Source organism: Lepidothrix coronata, unplaced genomic scaffold (genome assembly GCF_001604755.1).
Source record: "Lepidothrix coronata isolate B3197 unplaced genomic scaffold, Lepidothrix_coronata-1.0 Scaffold59, whole genome shotgun sequence".
Lineage (NCBI taxonomy): Eukaryota > Metazoa > Chordata > Aves > Passeriformes > Pipridae > Lepidothrix > Lepidothrix coronata.
The window spans coordinates 4,270,307-4,282,828 of NW_016690239.1; the positions used below are offsets into that span (position 1 = coordinate 4,270,307).

Below are 12,522 nucleotides of genomic sequence, written 5' to 3' on the forward strand. Positions count from 1 at the left end.
GGAGTTGCAAAGGCAACTACAACCTTCAAACATTTTTTTACTTTCCAAATTAAATAGTTTTAATAGTATTTTGGAACAAATGTTACACATGCACTGTCTGTGGATGACAGCCCTTATAAAAAAAAGAATAATACTACTGACCAAAGAATTTATTTAGCAACATTCAAACTACACATACCTGTCAACAATAATGCCGTGAGGTATGAGCACATATTCCAGATCTCCATAGTAGTGCTGAGGATAAGTGAACAAATCCAGACTGTATCCAGGCCAATTGTCTGAAATCTGAATATCAAATAGTACTGTTAAGAACACTTCATGGTGTCTGACATTATGTAACTGATATAAAATCAGCATTCTAGTACACTCTATTGGCTGAATTAATCATATGCCATATTTTCTTCCAGTTATAATTTACTATTTTGCTTTTCCTATTAATGATTTTGTTTCTCGGTATATCTCAGAAATCAAATGCTACAGTTTTTTCCCCACAGAATGTGAGCAATGTCACCTGAAATTACAAACAACTAGATAGAAAAAGGAAACATTTGATACTAAATTAGTGGCAAGAATGACTTTCTTACTACTTCAAACTGAGAATGCAAATATAAGATTGACAGTAAGAAGGGATTCTCCAACGGGAGATTCAGATAGTGGGATCAAAAGTCATAAAATCCTACATTTTAATTGTACATTTCTAGTTTAGAGTTATTTAAAAGTCATACATGAATAAAGAAATAAGCATTATACAGATGAAACAACACATAGGGAGAATAAATTACGTGGTTTGTGGATGATATCTGTACAAATCAGTGGAAGACTGTACTTCTTGCCAGAGGTGAGGTCCTCAATTGATAAGTTATCAAAGATAAGTGATTACAAAATGTTTGCATCTCACCTCAGTATCAGCTAGTCTTTAAATCCATACATTTACAGAAAAGAATATTTTACAGATTTAATATACATTGGTTTCATTGGTATCAGAATACGACAATTAGGAGATCTCACAGCATACAATGCCAGTAGAGATTAGGAAAGGCAAAACTCAGCCAACAGATGAAGGCTTCAGAAAGTGGTGAAAATGCAAAATCACCAGCACAAAAACTAAACAAACTCCAACCATTTTCCCAATTCCTTGTAAATGACAAGACCTGCAGGTTCACAAGATTATCTTGAAATCATTACAAAGCTTTGCTTCAATATGGTTCAGGATAAAAAGTGACATCTACTAGGTTTTCTCGTTGTCGTGGTTTGAACCTTGTTTTTCCCCAGAGGCTAAGAAAAATGGTAAAACCCCAAGGGGTGGTAACCCCTGGAAGTTTTGAAGTTCTGTCCAATGGGCACTCCTGCAAAAATGTAAACATACCACAAGCAAACGGAAGAGATGAGTGGTAGTTTGGTTGTGATAGAAGAGGTGGCCATGTTGTAAGACCACGAGGAAGGGGGCTCGGAGCCCCTTGGGGCCTCTGGGGCCTCCCCAGCCCCTGGCTGGGGGAGCTGCAGGGACCTGGAACAGCATAAAGCTGGGCTAGGTGTCTCTAGTTATGCTGGGAGATGTTTTCTCCACCGTGGGCAGCGGCAGGAGAAGCGGCAGCCGGCACTGACCGGAGAAATGGTGGCACAGGGCCAGAAGAGATAATACGGAGAAACAACAGAAACAGCATGCAACCAAGGAAGACTCAGAGTTACTCAAGCCGAGATAGAGAGCCGGCAGCAGAGAGACAGAGTTTTGGGGGTAAGAACTGTACCAGACCCCCCAAACTCCCTTGGAGACCCCTCCTAGAGAGAGGAGGAGTAGATGGACTCCTATTTGAGAGGAGCCTTGAAGCACAGCAGTACCGGAGAGAGAGAGAGAGGAGCTAAGAAGCTCAAAAGACGTCCCGAAGCTGGACCGGGACGGAGAAGGAATGCGGGGGGAGTTGACCTTGGCCTCCCCACTGCTGCTGACAAGCCTGGCAGCCTGAGACGGAGCACAGGAGCTCTGCTAGAACTCTTGAGGCAAAGGCTTGCAACTGAATGCTGCCCAAGATGTTTTGACTCAGGGGTGAATCCCCTGAGGAAGGGACTTTCACGAAGATGCCCCTGCATTTCGTGATATACCTGTGGTGGAGCGAGTCTTGTCCCTGCTGGCAGTCCACAGGTGAGGCCTTCGCTTGGACCGAAGGAGAGCCGAGGGGCTTGGAGGCCCCCTTGTGTGTATTGAAAAGAGATCCAGCTACAACAACCCAGTTGCAACTGCTGCATGGAAGACAGATGAGGAGAACTGCTGCCTTAGAGGATGCTCCTGCTTTGAGACTGGAAGGGATCCGTCCTTCTTCCTTCCTGGACTTTTATTTGCAGGGGAGAAGAGATCTGATCCATTGTAAATACTATATGTCATGGTAGAGATAGTTGTGATCGTGTGTATAATGCATTATGATATTTATTTGTACAGTCATTGTAATATATTCCCTTTCCCCATTTGGAGTCTGGTGTGTTTTGTCTGGAAAAAAAACCCATCTCATATTAGGTTGAGATGTGACAGGGGGCTAAGACTAGGGAATTAGATTTTGGGGCTATCTCAAACCATGACACTCTACAATCATATTCCTTAAGTCACATATTGTCTTTCTACAGCTTGGCTGCATGAATCTTGAGTAAAAGGAAAAATGGTGACAAACTTGCCTTTTGCAAAGTGCATTTCTTAATGGTATTTTTGCTGCATACAGCCTTTAAAGGACCATCACTGAAACTAACCTCTGCTTATAATTTTATATAGTAGAGCAATAAGCTGTTTCTCACAAATATTTGGCTCACACAGCATATTTGATGTTGAGCTATTCTTGGACTCAGACACAGCCCTGCCTTATGCTGTACGGAAAGTGTTCTGTCTCAGGGAGTTTGGTTTCCTTGGGGACTTTTTTTGCATATTCATTGACAGCTACAGACACCTCGACTGTCGTGTTTTCTTAACTCTACCCAATAATTTCTGTATCAAAAAAAGTTATTCATTGGCAGCTACTGCTGAACGCTTGCCCACAAAAGGGCATGACTGGGAGATCACTGGAATCAATGAAAGCTTTTCCCCTGACTTATACAAGCCTTGAAACTATACAAAAGAAAAAAAGTTACTTAGTTGTGTTCCCCATTTCCATAGAAACAGGAGATTATAAATATCCTCCTTGGCGAGGTTTTTAAATAGAGGCAAATCTTGCTCCAAAAACACTGCTGCAGAAATGCTGGGAAGCCCATTTTCCCATCTACTTTTTCAGTACATAGGGATGGCTGAAACTTTTTAAGCATTTTGTCACCATGAAATGCCTGGAATGGTTTTGTTCATAAGTATTTTAATGTAAACTGAAACAATTTCAGATAACCTTAAATTGCCTGAGTATTATAAACACCCACTACAAAGCCCTGTCAGTGTTGCTTACTTCTGCATTCTCGTCCAACTGCATGTTTTTAGTGTGATGCAGAACACCAAACTAAATGGATGGAAATTGCTTCAGAATTCATACAAACCAATAGCTTTTACTTAGGTTACAATAAATTCTTTAATAAACAGGATCAAGATGAAATTTTGATTCTCCCATTTATCCTTCTGGTTCTCTTGCATAGAAGAAAATAAACTGCATCACTTTTCAATACTATAGTTCTCACTTACAAGTCCTTGCTGGTATTTGACAAATAGGATGAAATTCACATGTACTTTCAAATTAATTATTTTTTTTATATAATAAGCCCATTTCATATTCTTATTTCTTTTAAATGGGCATTTACCAACAACAAGGCTTAGAAATTCTCATTTACCCTAAAGCTACTCACTGTGCTATGCTACAGGACAAGTTTCAACTAATTGTAAATTCTTATGAGTATTCTGTCTGTGAATTAAAAAAAAAAGGGGAAATTTAATAGATGAATTTAATAGCTAAATATGAAAACATATTAAAAATATAGATTGAACTCAACCTAATTTAGTTCTGGCTTTAGCCCTTGAAAATATGAAGGAAACAATTCTCATTGTTTCATAAAAAGACTATTCAACTGGATAAGTAAATATATATACTAAATATATTGGAGTACTTGCATGTAAAAAAAGTCATATTGTGAAAGAAAGACCAACTTTTAAAGTTCAGGCTTGGTATGTTCAAATAGCGTAGCAGATATTATTCAGTGGGTCTTTTTAAAGTAGATGTGAATAGATACAAGAAGGAATACAACTACGTGGCAATACCCAAAAGTGTTCCCTTGAGGTGTAAGAGATAAGCTGGAGATACTCAATTGCAACAGCTTTGGAAGAACACCACTAATTTGTTGTCTGGTAAAGTGAGTACAGGTGATGTTTGAGCACTTCAAAGTGAGCATCAAGCAAAGTCCAGCTGTTGTAACTTAAATGATACAGGACTGGCCTTACTGTTGATCGGGGGGGTGAGCAGAAGAAATTAAATCAGTACAGCAGAACATGGTTATGCACATCCATATCCTTCTTTGCAATATCCTCATGTTGCTTTGGTGATAAACACAATCACCTGCTTTAAGAATTTATTACAGGTGTCAGGAGAGGTGGTTGGTGTGTGGCAGTTTCAGACAGAGCTCAAACATGGAGAGGCTGGTCCTCAGGACTGTCTCTCAGGATGGACGGGACAGTGGCATGGACACAGTGTGACCACTGCCTACATACAGGGATCTGGACCATGATCTGGGCAGCTGTCCTTTTAATTTCCTGCTAAAATCCCAATGCCACAATAAAATAAGAACATACCTAAGGTGGTGGCAGTGATGGCATTTCCTTCACGGGAGAATCTGGTTTGTCCCTCAGAATAAGGGGCACATTCATTCATTTTTTACATCACTGATCCATCCCTACAGGCACTCCAAACACACCGCCAAAGTTCGGGCTATTTCCTATCCCAGCCTGCATTCAGGGAGCCCACAAATCCCCAGAGGCGCCTGAGCGTTCCGGTGGGAGCCAGGCACCTCGGGATCCCTGAGGATCCTCATCTCCGTTACTCGAGGAACGCGGCGAAGCACAGCCACGGCCACAGGAGCCGCTCGCGGTGATCCAGGACCGCATTTCCACGGGGGAAGAAGCCACGAGCGCGGCGCAGCCCGGGCAGCCGAACACGGCCGTGCCCCTCCGGCAGCCGCAGCGGGGCCGGGGACTGCGGGAGTGGAGCTGGGTGAGGGGACGCGGCACAAGCAGGGGAAGGGAAGGGAAAGGAAGGGAAGCGCCGGGGGGACCGCGCAGGGCGGGGGCGAGGGCCGGGCCGGGCCCCGCTCCGAATTTACCACAACGCCGCGGCCTCCAGCGCCGCTCCCGCCCGGCCCCGCCATGTTCGTGCGCGCCGCCCGCCCGAGGGGCTGCGGGGCGGGGCCGCGGGAGCGCGGCTGGAGCGGGAGCGGGGTCGGGGTCAGGGACGGGAGCAGGTACAGGTGTAGGAGCGGGTAGTGAAGCGGAGCTGCTTGGGCAGGGCTGCATGAGAGGCCTGGGCTGGATAAGTGGGTGAGATTAAGCTGGTGTGGTTTAAACGGCCGTTTTAACAGGATTTTGATTATACTCTAGGGGAGGGAAAATGGGATGCCGGAAAGCATATTTCCGGCAGTTCGATAATCATGCTTTCCATCCTCGCTGTGTTCTGAGATGCCGCTCCTTCCCCACCATTCTGTGCGTGCCGGAGCAGGCTGTGTCTTCCCAGTGCCTCCAGCCCACCCCCGCGGTGCCTGTGCTGTCTGTGGAGTAGGAGGAAAACACAGCAGGAACTAGGAACAACACAGCTTTCTGCCACCCTCCTTCCAATGCTGCTACAGTTATTATTAATATTTTGCTTTCACAGCCTCACAGATGAGAAGGAGCTTGTCTCTTTCTTCTCGCTTCTTTCTTCTTCTGTCAAATACACAGCAAGAATTCTACCATTCCTATACTAGAAATTATTAAAGGAAGTAAAAGTTGCTTTTAGAGGAGACTTGGGCATAATTAAACATGCCTAGGGGTACCTGAGGGACTCTTACCAACCAAGTAGGAAGACATTTCCATTTGGTACATTACTTTTCTATAACGTGATCATTGACACTTGTAGGTCTCAGATGAATCCAGGGAACACTATGGGCACATCTACCCTTGGAGTTTGGTGTCTGAGATGGACTGGTTTTAAAGTGAATCCTTTCAGTGCACTTGCATTAGAACTGTTAGGGCAATTAATAACTTAGGAATCTGGTGTTAAGAAGTCTTCTTTAAATTAATCACTGATTAATATCTGACTAAGTACTAAAGCAATTGAAGGTTATCTTATGATCAGTCCTTTCTTATATGAAGCCAAGTCTGTTTGCTTTTTGATGGATTAAGGAACTATTCTTGGAAGAACTATTGCTGCAGTAGACAACATGCCTGAAAGAACAGAAGACCAGGTTTTGCAAAGTGACAGGGACCCCCTCCAGAATATACCTGCCTCAGAAGTGATGCCTGTGTATGAAGATTGAGGTGTGCTGGAGAAAAATAGTTCCTGTTCACAGTGCTTTCAAATAAACTTAATAAAAAGCAGTGAATTTGAACAGCATATAGAGACTTGTATAAATTCACATAAAGTAAATAAAAATATGTTTGTAAAATACATAGGAAATTTTCATAATGGACAAAATCCCTAAATAGATTTGCTTTTCAGTTACACATCAACATTTCATACAATTATTGAGAAAGTTCAATGTTTCATCTGAACTTTGGAATTAGATGCTCCTGATTTGTACCCACAATCTCTTTTCAAGATTTGAAGATTCTTCTTCCTTGGAGGTGGGCAAGAACCCCTCCTGAAGCCCCCATTTGCCCAAAGGTAGTGCAGTCTGATTCACTTACCACCATATTACTGAAAAAAACTCTTGCATTAACAACACAGAGCTGGGCTCTGTAGATCTGAAGCTATTTGGATTACAGCTAGAAACATAGATCAATTCTGCCACCGCTGTTTGAGTACTGGTTTCTTCTACTTTTGGACTATTTGGGTTACTATTACAGAGTTTTCTGTATTTTTTAAATATTCTTTATCAGATCACTGCAATACAAGAGATTGTTCTAACTACAGTACAGACAGAAGCTAAATGCTTTGAAAAACGTCGACATGAACAAGACAGTAAAAAAAAAAATTCCTCTGGCATTGTGCTGAAAAACTTAAGCAGGAAATGTTTGTTCTTCCCATCAAGGTTGAACGACTGCATTTTGTTAAGTCTTCATTTTGGTATTCTTCTCTTCCAGCAATTCTACAGGGCTTGCTTAAGAAGTGTAATGAAGTGTTGTAAATAATAGTAAGTAAATAGATAAATTTAGCTGGAGTACTGTCTGAAGGGTGGTGCTGCTATCAGCAGCCACCCGCCCCATCCACAAAGCTACTCTTCGCCATGTAACATTTTTTCATTGGCATAAAATGTAATAATTTTTTTTATCTTTTCTGCAAATGAGACAAATTCATGGATCTGTGAACTCGCAGAATTAATAGGAACTAGAATTAATGAGTTTCTTTGTGCATGACAGAAATGAAGCTGCTAAGGATTTTGCTATGGAGTTATGTGTACTTACTGAATGTTTACATTGGTTTTTTTACAGTATGAACTGTTGTAGAATGAATGAATTTACAGTAAATTTTCAAAACTTTTTTTAATTATGGCCAAAATATGATTATTGAAAACATGTTATTAGGGCCTTAAGTGTGAAAAAGCCTGTAAACGTTCTGAAGAATGCTCTTATTATCTTTGTTTAGCTATTTGTTTATAAACTAAAAATAGGAGGAAAAGAATAAACATTTCTAGACATACAACCATGGGAAATGATCAAAGGGTAAAAGAACAAAGAAAATAAGGGTAGATAGTACTAACAAGTATGTCTGGGTAGGTCTGGACACATGGAAGAAGTGCACACAGAGAAGCAGAGCAGATTTAAGCCTTATATGCAAATCCCTTGTGAATGTATTTATATCTTAGGCTTTTACAGAAAAAACTTTAAAATTTCAATTACACATCTGTTTCTCTCTTAGCTTGTTACTGATAAAAGTAGGACATGTCCACCCTTTCACAACTCTAATGTAAAGAAATAATGAAAATAGAAGGTCAGGGCAGGAATATATCAAGAAAGCAATATCAAGAAAAACATTATCATGGAGTTACCTGTAAGCAACCTTTGCTACTTCATTATGTATTCTCCTCACAAAGAGCTATAACAAACATTTGACAACTCAGTTTAATATGTAAACACCAAAACTAGACAAGAAAAGCATGAAAATCCAGAATATTTCAAGAGGTATGGCTTACCAATTGGCTTCAAGAGGTAGAAGCTTGCCAATTAGGGGATGAAGGAAGAGCTCTGATTCTGGTTCTGCCTGTTGCTGCAGCTGTTATGTGAACAGCAGAACTGTAAACAATCTTATCAAGCATAAACCTGCATTTCTTGGTGGTTACAAGTTAAGTGACAACAACCCCTCCCCTCAGTTGTGGCAGAGAAAGACATTTTTTGATAAAATCGTCACTGAAGAGATTATAAAAAACAAAAGTCTAGCATATACAGTACTTTTAAGGCATGTTGAAAGCAATTCTGAATTGTTTTCACATCCATTTTTAATATATTCCAGAATTTTAAGTTCTTATGCATTACCTGAGGTAGTTACCCAGTCCATAGAGTGGCTGCTGGAGACCCTGAATTCAGCAGAACATATTTGATAGAAAGCGTTACAGACATCTGGGAGAACATGAAGCACTATTTCAAAACATTTTCCTACATTCAGAAACATAGGGAGGCTGTAGAAAAAGCTGTCCCATTAGCAGGGCTAGGTAGCATCCTATGATGTGCAGCAGTATGGATGCTATACTTGCTCTGTGTGACTACTGTACTACAGCAGGTGACAGAGTGGCACTGCAAGCTGGAATCTGGCTCCTGTCCGCCTTCAACAGAAGTTTCAACAGAATTGCCTCCATTTCAGAGGAACTGGAAAGTTCAGCTTTGAAACAGTTGCAGCATCTAAGATCCACAAGGGAAGCTTGGATCATTTACCTGTCAGAGTTAACCTGCACTGAGTCTGAGACTGGCTTAGGCTTTGAGAATAAACTATGGTAGCTTCAATACCAAGAAAATGGCTAAAAGCTGCCATTCAAGATGTTAGTCTGGTTTTTAAATTTTTATACTCTTTAAATCACTGTTAGGCACTGCTTGACAGAACTCTGAGCTCTGACTTATTTAGTCTATGATAAACATCTTTAATACAAAACTACATTTTTGTTTGTTATTAATCTCACTGTGCCAAACTAGAGCAGCGAGACCTTCGCTTTGCAATTTCCTGTCTCCTGAAGATACTCTTCCTGCTTTTCAGGTTCATATTATTAATATAGAGTTCTTTATAGCTGAAAGAAATGCAAACAGAAATTTCCTCCTGTCTTTAATACTAGAATAAACTTTATATTCCTCATAATATTATGGAAGTATCTCCCCTAGCTAGCTATTTACAGATATTGACATTTGAATGATAAAGCATTATTTTCAAGGAATGCTGCTCACATCATATCCTATGACAAATTCATCATGCATGTTCATGAAGGCTAGTCAGGGAATTTTAACTATATAGTCACACCCAGTGTAATGAATTTAACTGTTAGAGATTGTTTTCTTTTTAAAGGAGGTTGTTCACTTGGCTTCATCTCTCCTTTTTCTGTTTTTATTAATTAAAACAAATTTGGGAAAGTCTGCCAAACAAAAGAATTCTGACTGTCTTAAACAACAAGTAGCAGTTTAAGGGTTTTTTTCCCAGAATAGCTCAGTCATCTTTGATGTAATTTTGTATCCTTCACAGCTTGCCTAGAGTAAACAGTGCAGTCACAAAAACAGTCTGGTCCTGCAAGTTCTCCTGTAGCGTAGGGCAGTGAATGTTCATGGCTGGCCAGGCAACAGTTCTCTTGCTGCACAGAATGGCCTGCTCCCTGAGGGTGCTGGAATGCTGGATTTAGAGCATTTGCTAATTTTATTGTTTGTGTAAAAAATCATTCCTCCTGAGCAAACAGCAAATGTGGTTGTTTCTCCCTTGTGCAGTGCTTGGGGCCACACGTTGAACACTACTGGAATTTCTTCCTTCAAAGAGAGAATTACTACATTGCTTCCTCAGCTTTAATATGGACCTCAAAGCAATATGGAAACAGTTCTAGAAGTACTTGTCCATCTTTACAGCAGCTCTGGGAATTAGAGGATTGAGTCACCTGAATTTTCCATATGGGGGCTTTCACCTAGCAAGAGGAAATTAAACATTAATTTCAATAATTCTCAGTAACCAACAGCATTCAAACTCCTACATAGTGCTGTCTTGGTTTAAAGCATACTTCTAATTTTAGTCACACATATCCTGTATTTGAAACAGATGGGCTCAAATTGCAGAACTCAGGAACCCCAAAAATGAGAAATGCAGTATTAATGGTTACCAGTGAAAAAGCCAGGTATGTCATTTACCATTGCATTTCAAAAACATTCTATGACAAAGACATGAATAAATCATATTGCTCCAGGGAATAAGTTAAGTGCTTTAAATCTTCCTTCAGCTCCTACTTTCCAGTTGCTGAAACAAATGAGATGAGGGTTCTTGGAAAACAGATCCTTTTAGTAAACAACTTGAATCTGTTCCCTTTGTTTCATGGTCTTAATTCATCCCCAGATGATCATATTTATTGTTACTATTATTATAAGCACACAGGAGCTCTACTTACAGACAAAAATATTATTGTGTCAGACATTAAGCAAAGAGAGAAAGAGATGATCCACATGACAGATAACTTACAATCTAAGCCTAAGACAAGAAAGAAAGGGCTACAGTGCCAGGGGAGTTCAAGGAAACTGCACAGGTCAGTGAGATAAACCCTAATCTCAGCTCACCAGCAGTTTAGCTGTTGTTAAATTTTTGGTGGGAAATATTGCAAAGGACATTTGAGGAAAGATTTGAAGACGAAATTATTCCAGTGTTTGCATGCTTGTGTGAATTTCTCCATGCTGTGGAGTCAATGTGGAGGCAGGCGTGGAATAATGAATTAACACCACAGGCTAGTACTGTGACTGAACAGAAGTTCATTCTCGTAGCAGCATCAACAAGTCCAGCTGACATGCACATAGCCTGCTATTTGGCTATGTCTGCTTGTCTACAATCATTTGTTGGAGGTACAGTCTAGAAAAAAATTGGTTTCCATAACTTAGTGAAATGCCAGTCACATGTACATCACCACCCTTTAAACAGTAAATAAGAAAACACAAACAAGAAACAACTCACCTTGCATTTATACCATAATGCCACTGCTTAGCCTGGAGGGTAAAACCCCTGAATTTACTCACATTTTATTTACATAACTTTGCATGACAAAAAGGAGCTGGAGGAAGATTGACACAGAATGAAAAAAAATACAATTTAGGCATTCAGTGGTCAAGTATTCATCACCATGTCAGATGTCCCTTCATGGCAGAAATGGCTGCTCCTCCTTGGTCAGGCTCAATACACCTCTAGTTACTGGAGTGGACAATGCCAATCAGCTGCAGGGCTCAGCAGCTGCCTTCCTCAACTATGGGAAGTGTCAGACAACCTTAATAACAGGGTTTGCCACCTGTATCTCCTGTAATTATATTATTAATATTATAAGCATCCTAAAGCCGAGGATGAAAGTATTTACTAGGGCTAGCATTTATCTAGGACTATCATTAAGCTGCATATATGTGAAATTTTCTTATCTGAAAGATGCCTACCTTCATTAGGGCTGAAATTGTTAGATATGACATTTTCCCTAAAATGTACGCCAGTGAAAGGCCTAGATTTTTAGCTTTATGGCAGAGAAATCACAGCAGGAGTTTATGGTACTAGTTTTCCACAAAGTGTACAAAGGGCCAGAACGTGCCCTCCTACAATAAAACCCACCTACAGAGACCAAGGAAAATGAATTCAGTGAGGCATTTCTCCCATATTATTTTTTTTCCCCAGAATTTTGTCCTTTCTGTTTTACGAGGGGAGTGAGGTTATCCCTCTGAAAAGAAGATTTTGAGGAACTGTCCCAGACTTAGTCCCCAGGAATGCATGCAGAGCCCAAGAAGCCACCATGCCTTGAGACCAGCCACATGGAGCCCATATGCTCCTGCCAGACCTGATGCTCTATCGAAGCCATACAATCAGGAACTCCCTCTGTTTGTGACGATGCCATATCTGATCCCTTCCTTCCTGAATATAAATAGTTTCATTCTCAAGAACAGCCACTGAGATATTTATCATAATTTCATGTTTTTATTTTTAGAAATTAGATACACAGTTTTGTCATGCACAACTTCCAACAGGAAATATTTTCAGCTTGTGGCAATGTAACTCTTACTGACCAATAGAGCATTCATGCCCTTTTTTGCATGGTTTTTGATGATTATCCAATATAAGACAGACAATTTAAAATTACCAATTTGATAATTATGAAGGACTAGAAGCATTTCTTCTCATTACTTCACTGATTATCAGTAATTAACTACTGAATTTAGAGAATGTTCCAACTGGTAATGCTACTTCT

General features: G+C 40.4%; 1 protein-coding gene across 4 annotated transcripts in view; it reads right to left on the reverse strand.

Annotated features, from left to right (window-relative positions):
* PRTFDC1 (phosphoribosyl transferase domain containing 1) overlaps positions 1-5,325 on the reverse strand; it is a 46,126-nt gene extending 40,801 nt beyond the window's left edge. For 3 of the 4 annotated variants that reach the window (XM_017817104.1, XM_017817103.1, XM_017817102.1), the window contains exons 1-2: positions 5,269-5,325; positions 179-285 (exon numbers count right to left, since the gene is read on the reverse strand). In XM_017817104.1, coding sequence (XP_017672593.1) covers positions 179-285; positions 5,269-5,313 — 152 coding nt within the window. In that variant the 5' untranslated portion in view covers positions 5,314-5,325. The remainder of the gene's footprint in view (positions 1-178; positions 286-5,268) is intronic. The other variant, XM_017817101.1, reaches the window with a different exon arrangement.
* Between the last annotated feature and the right edge of the window lie 7,197 nt (positions 5,326-12,522).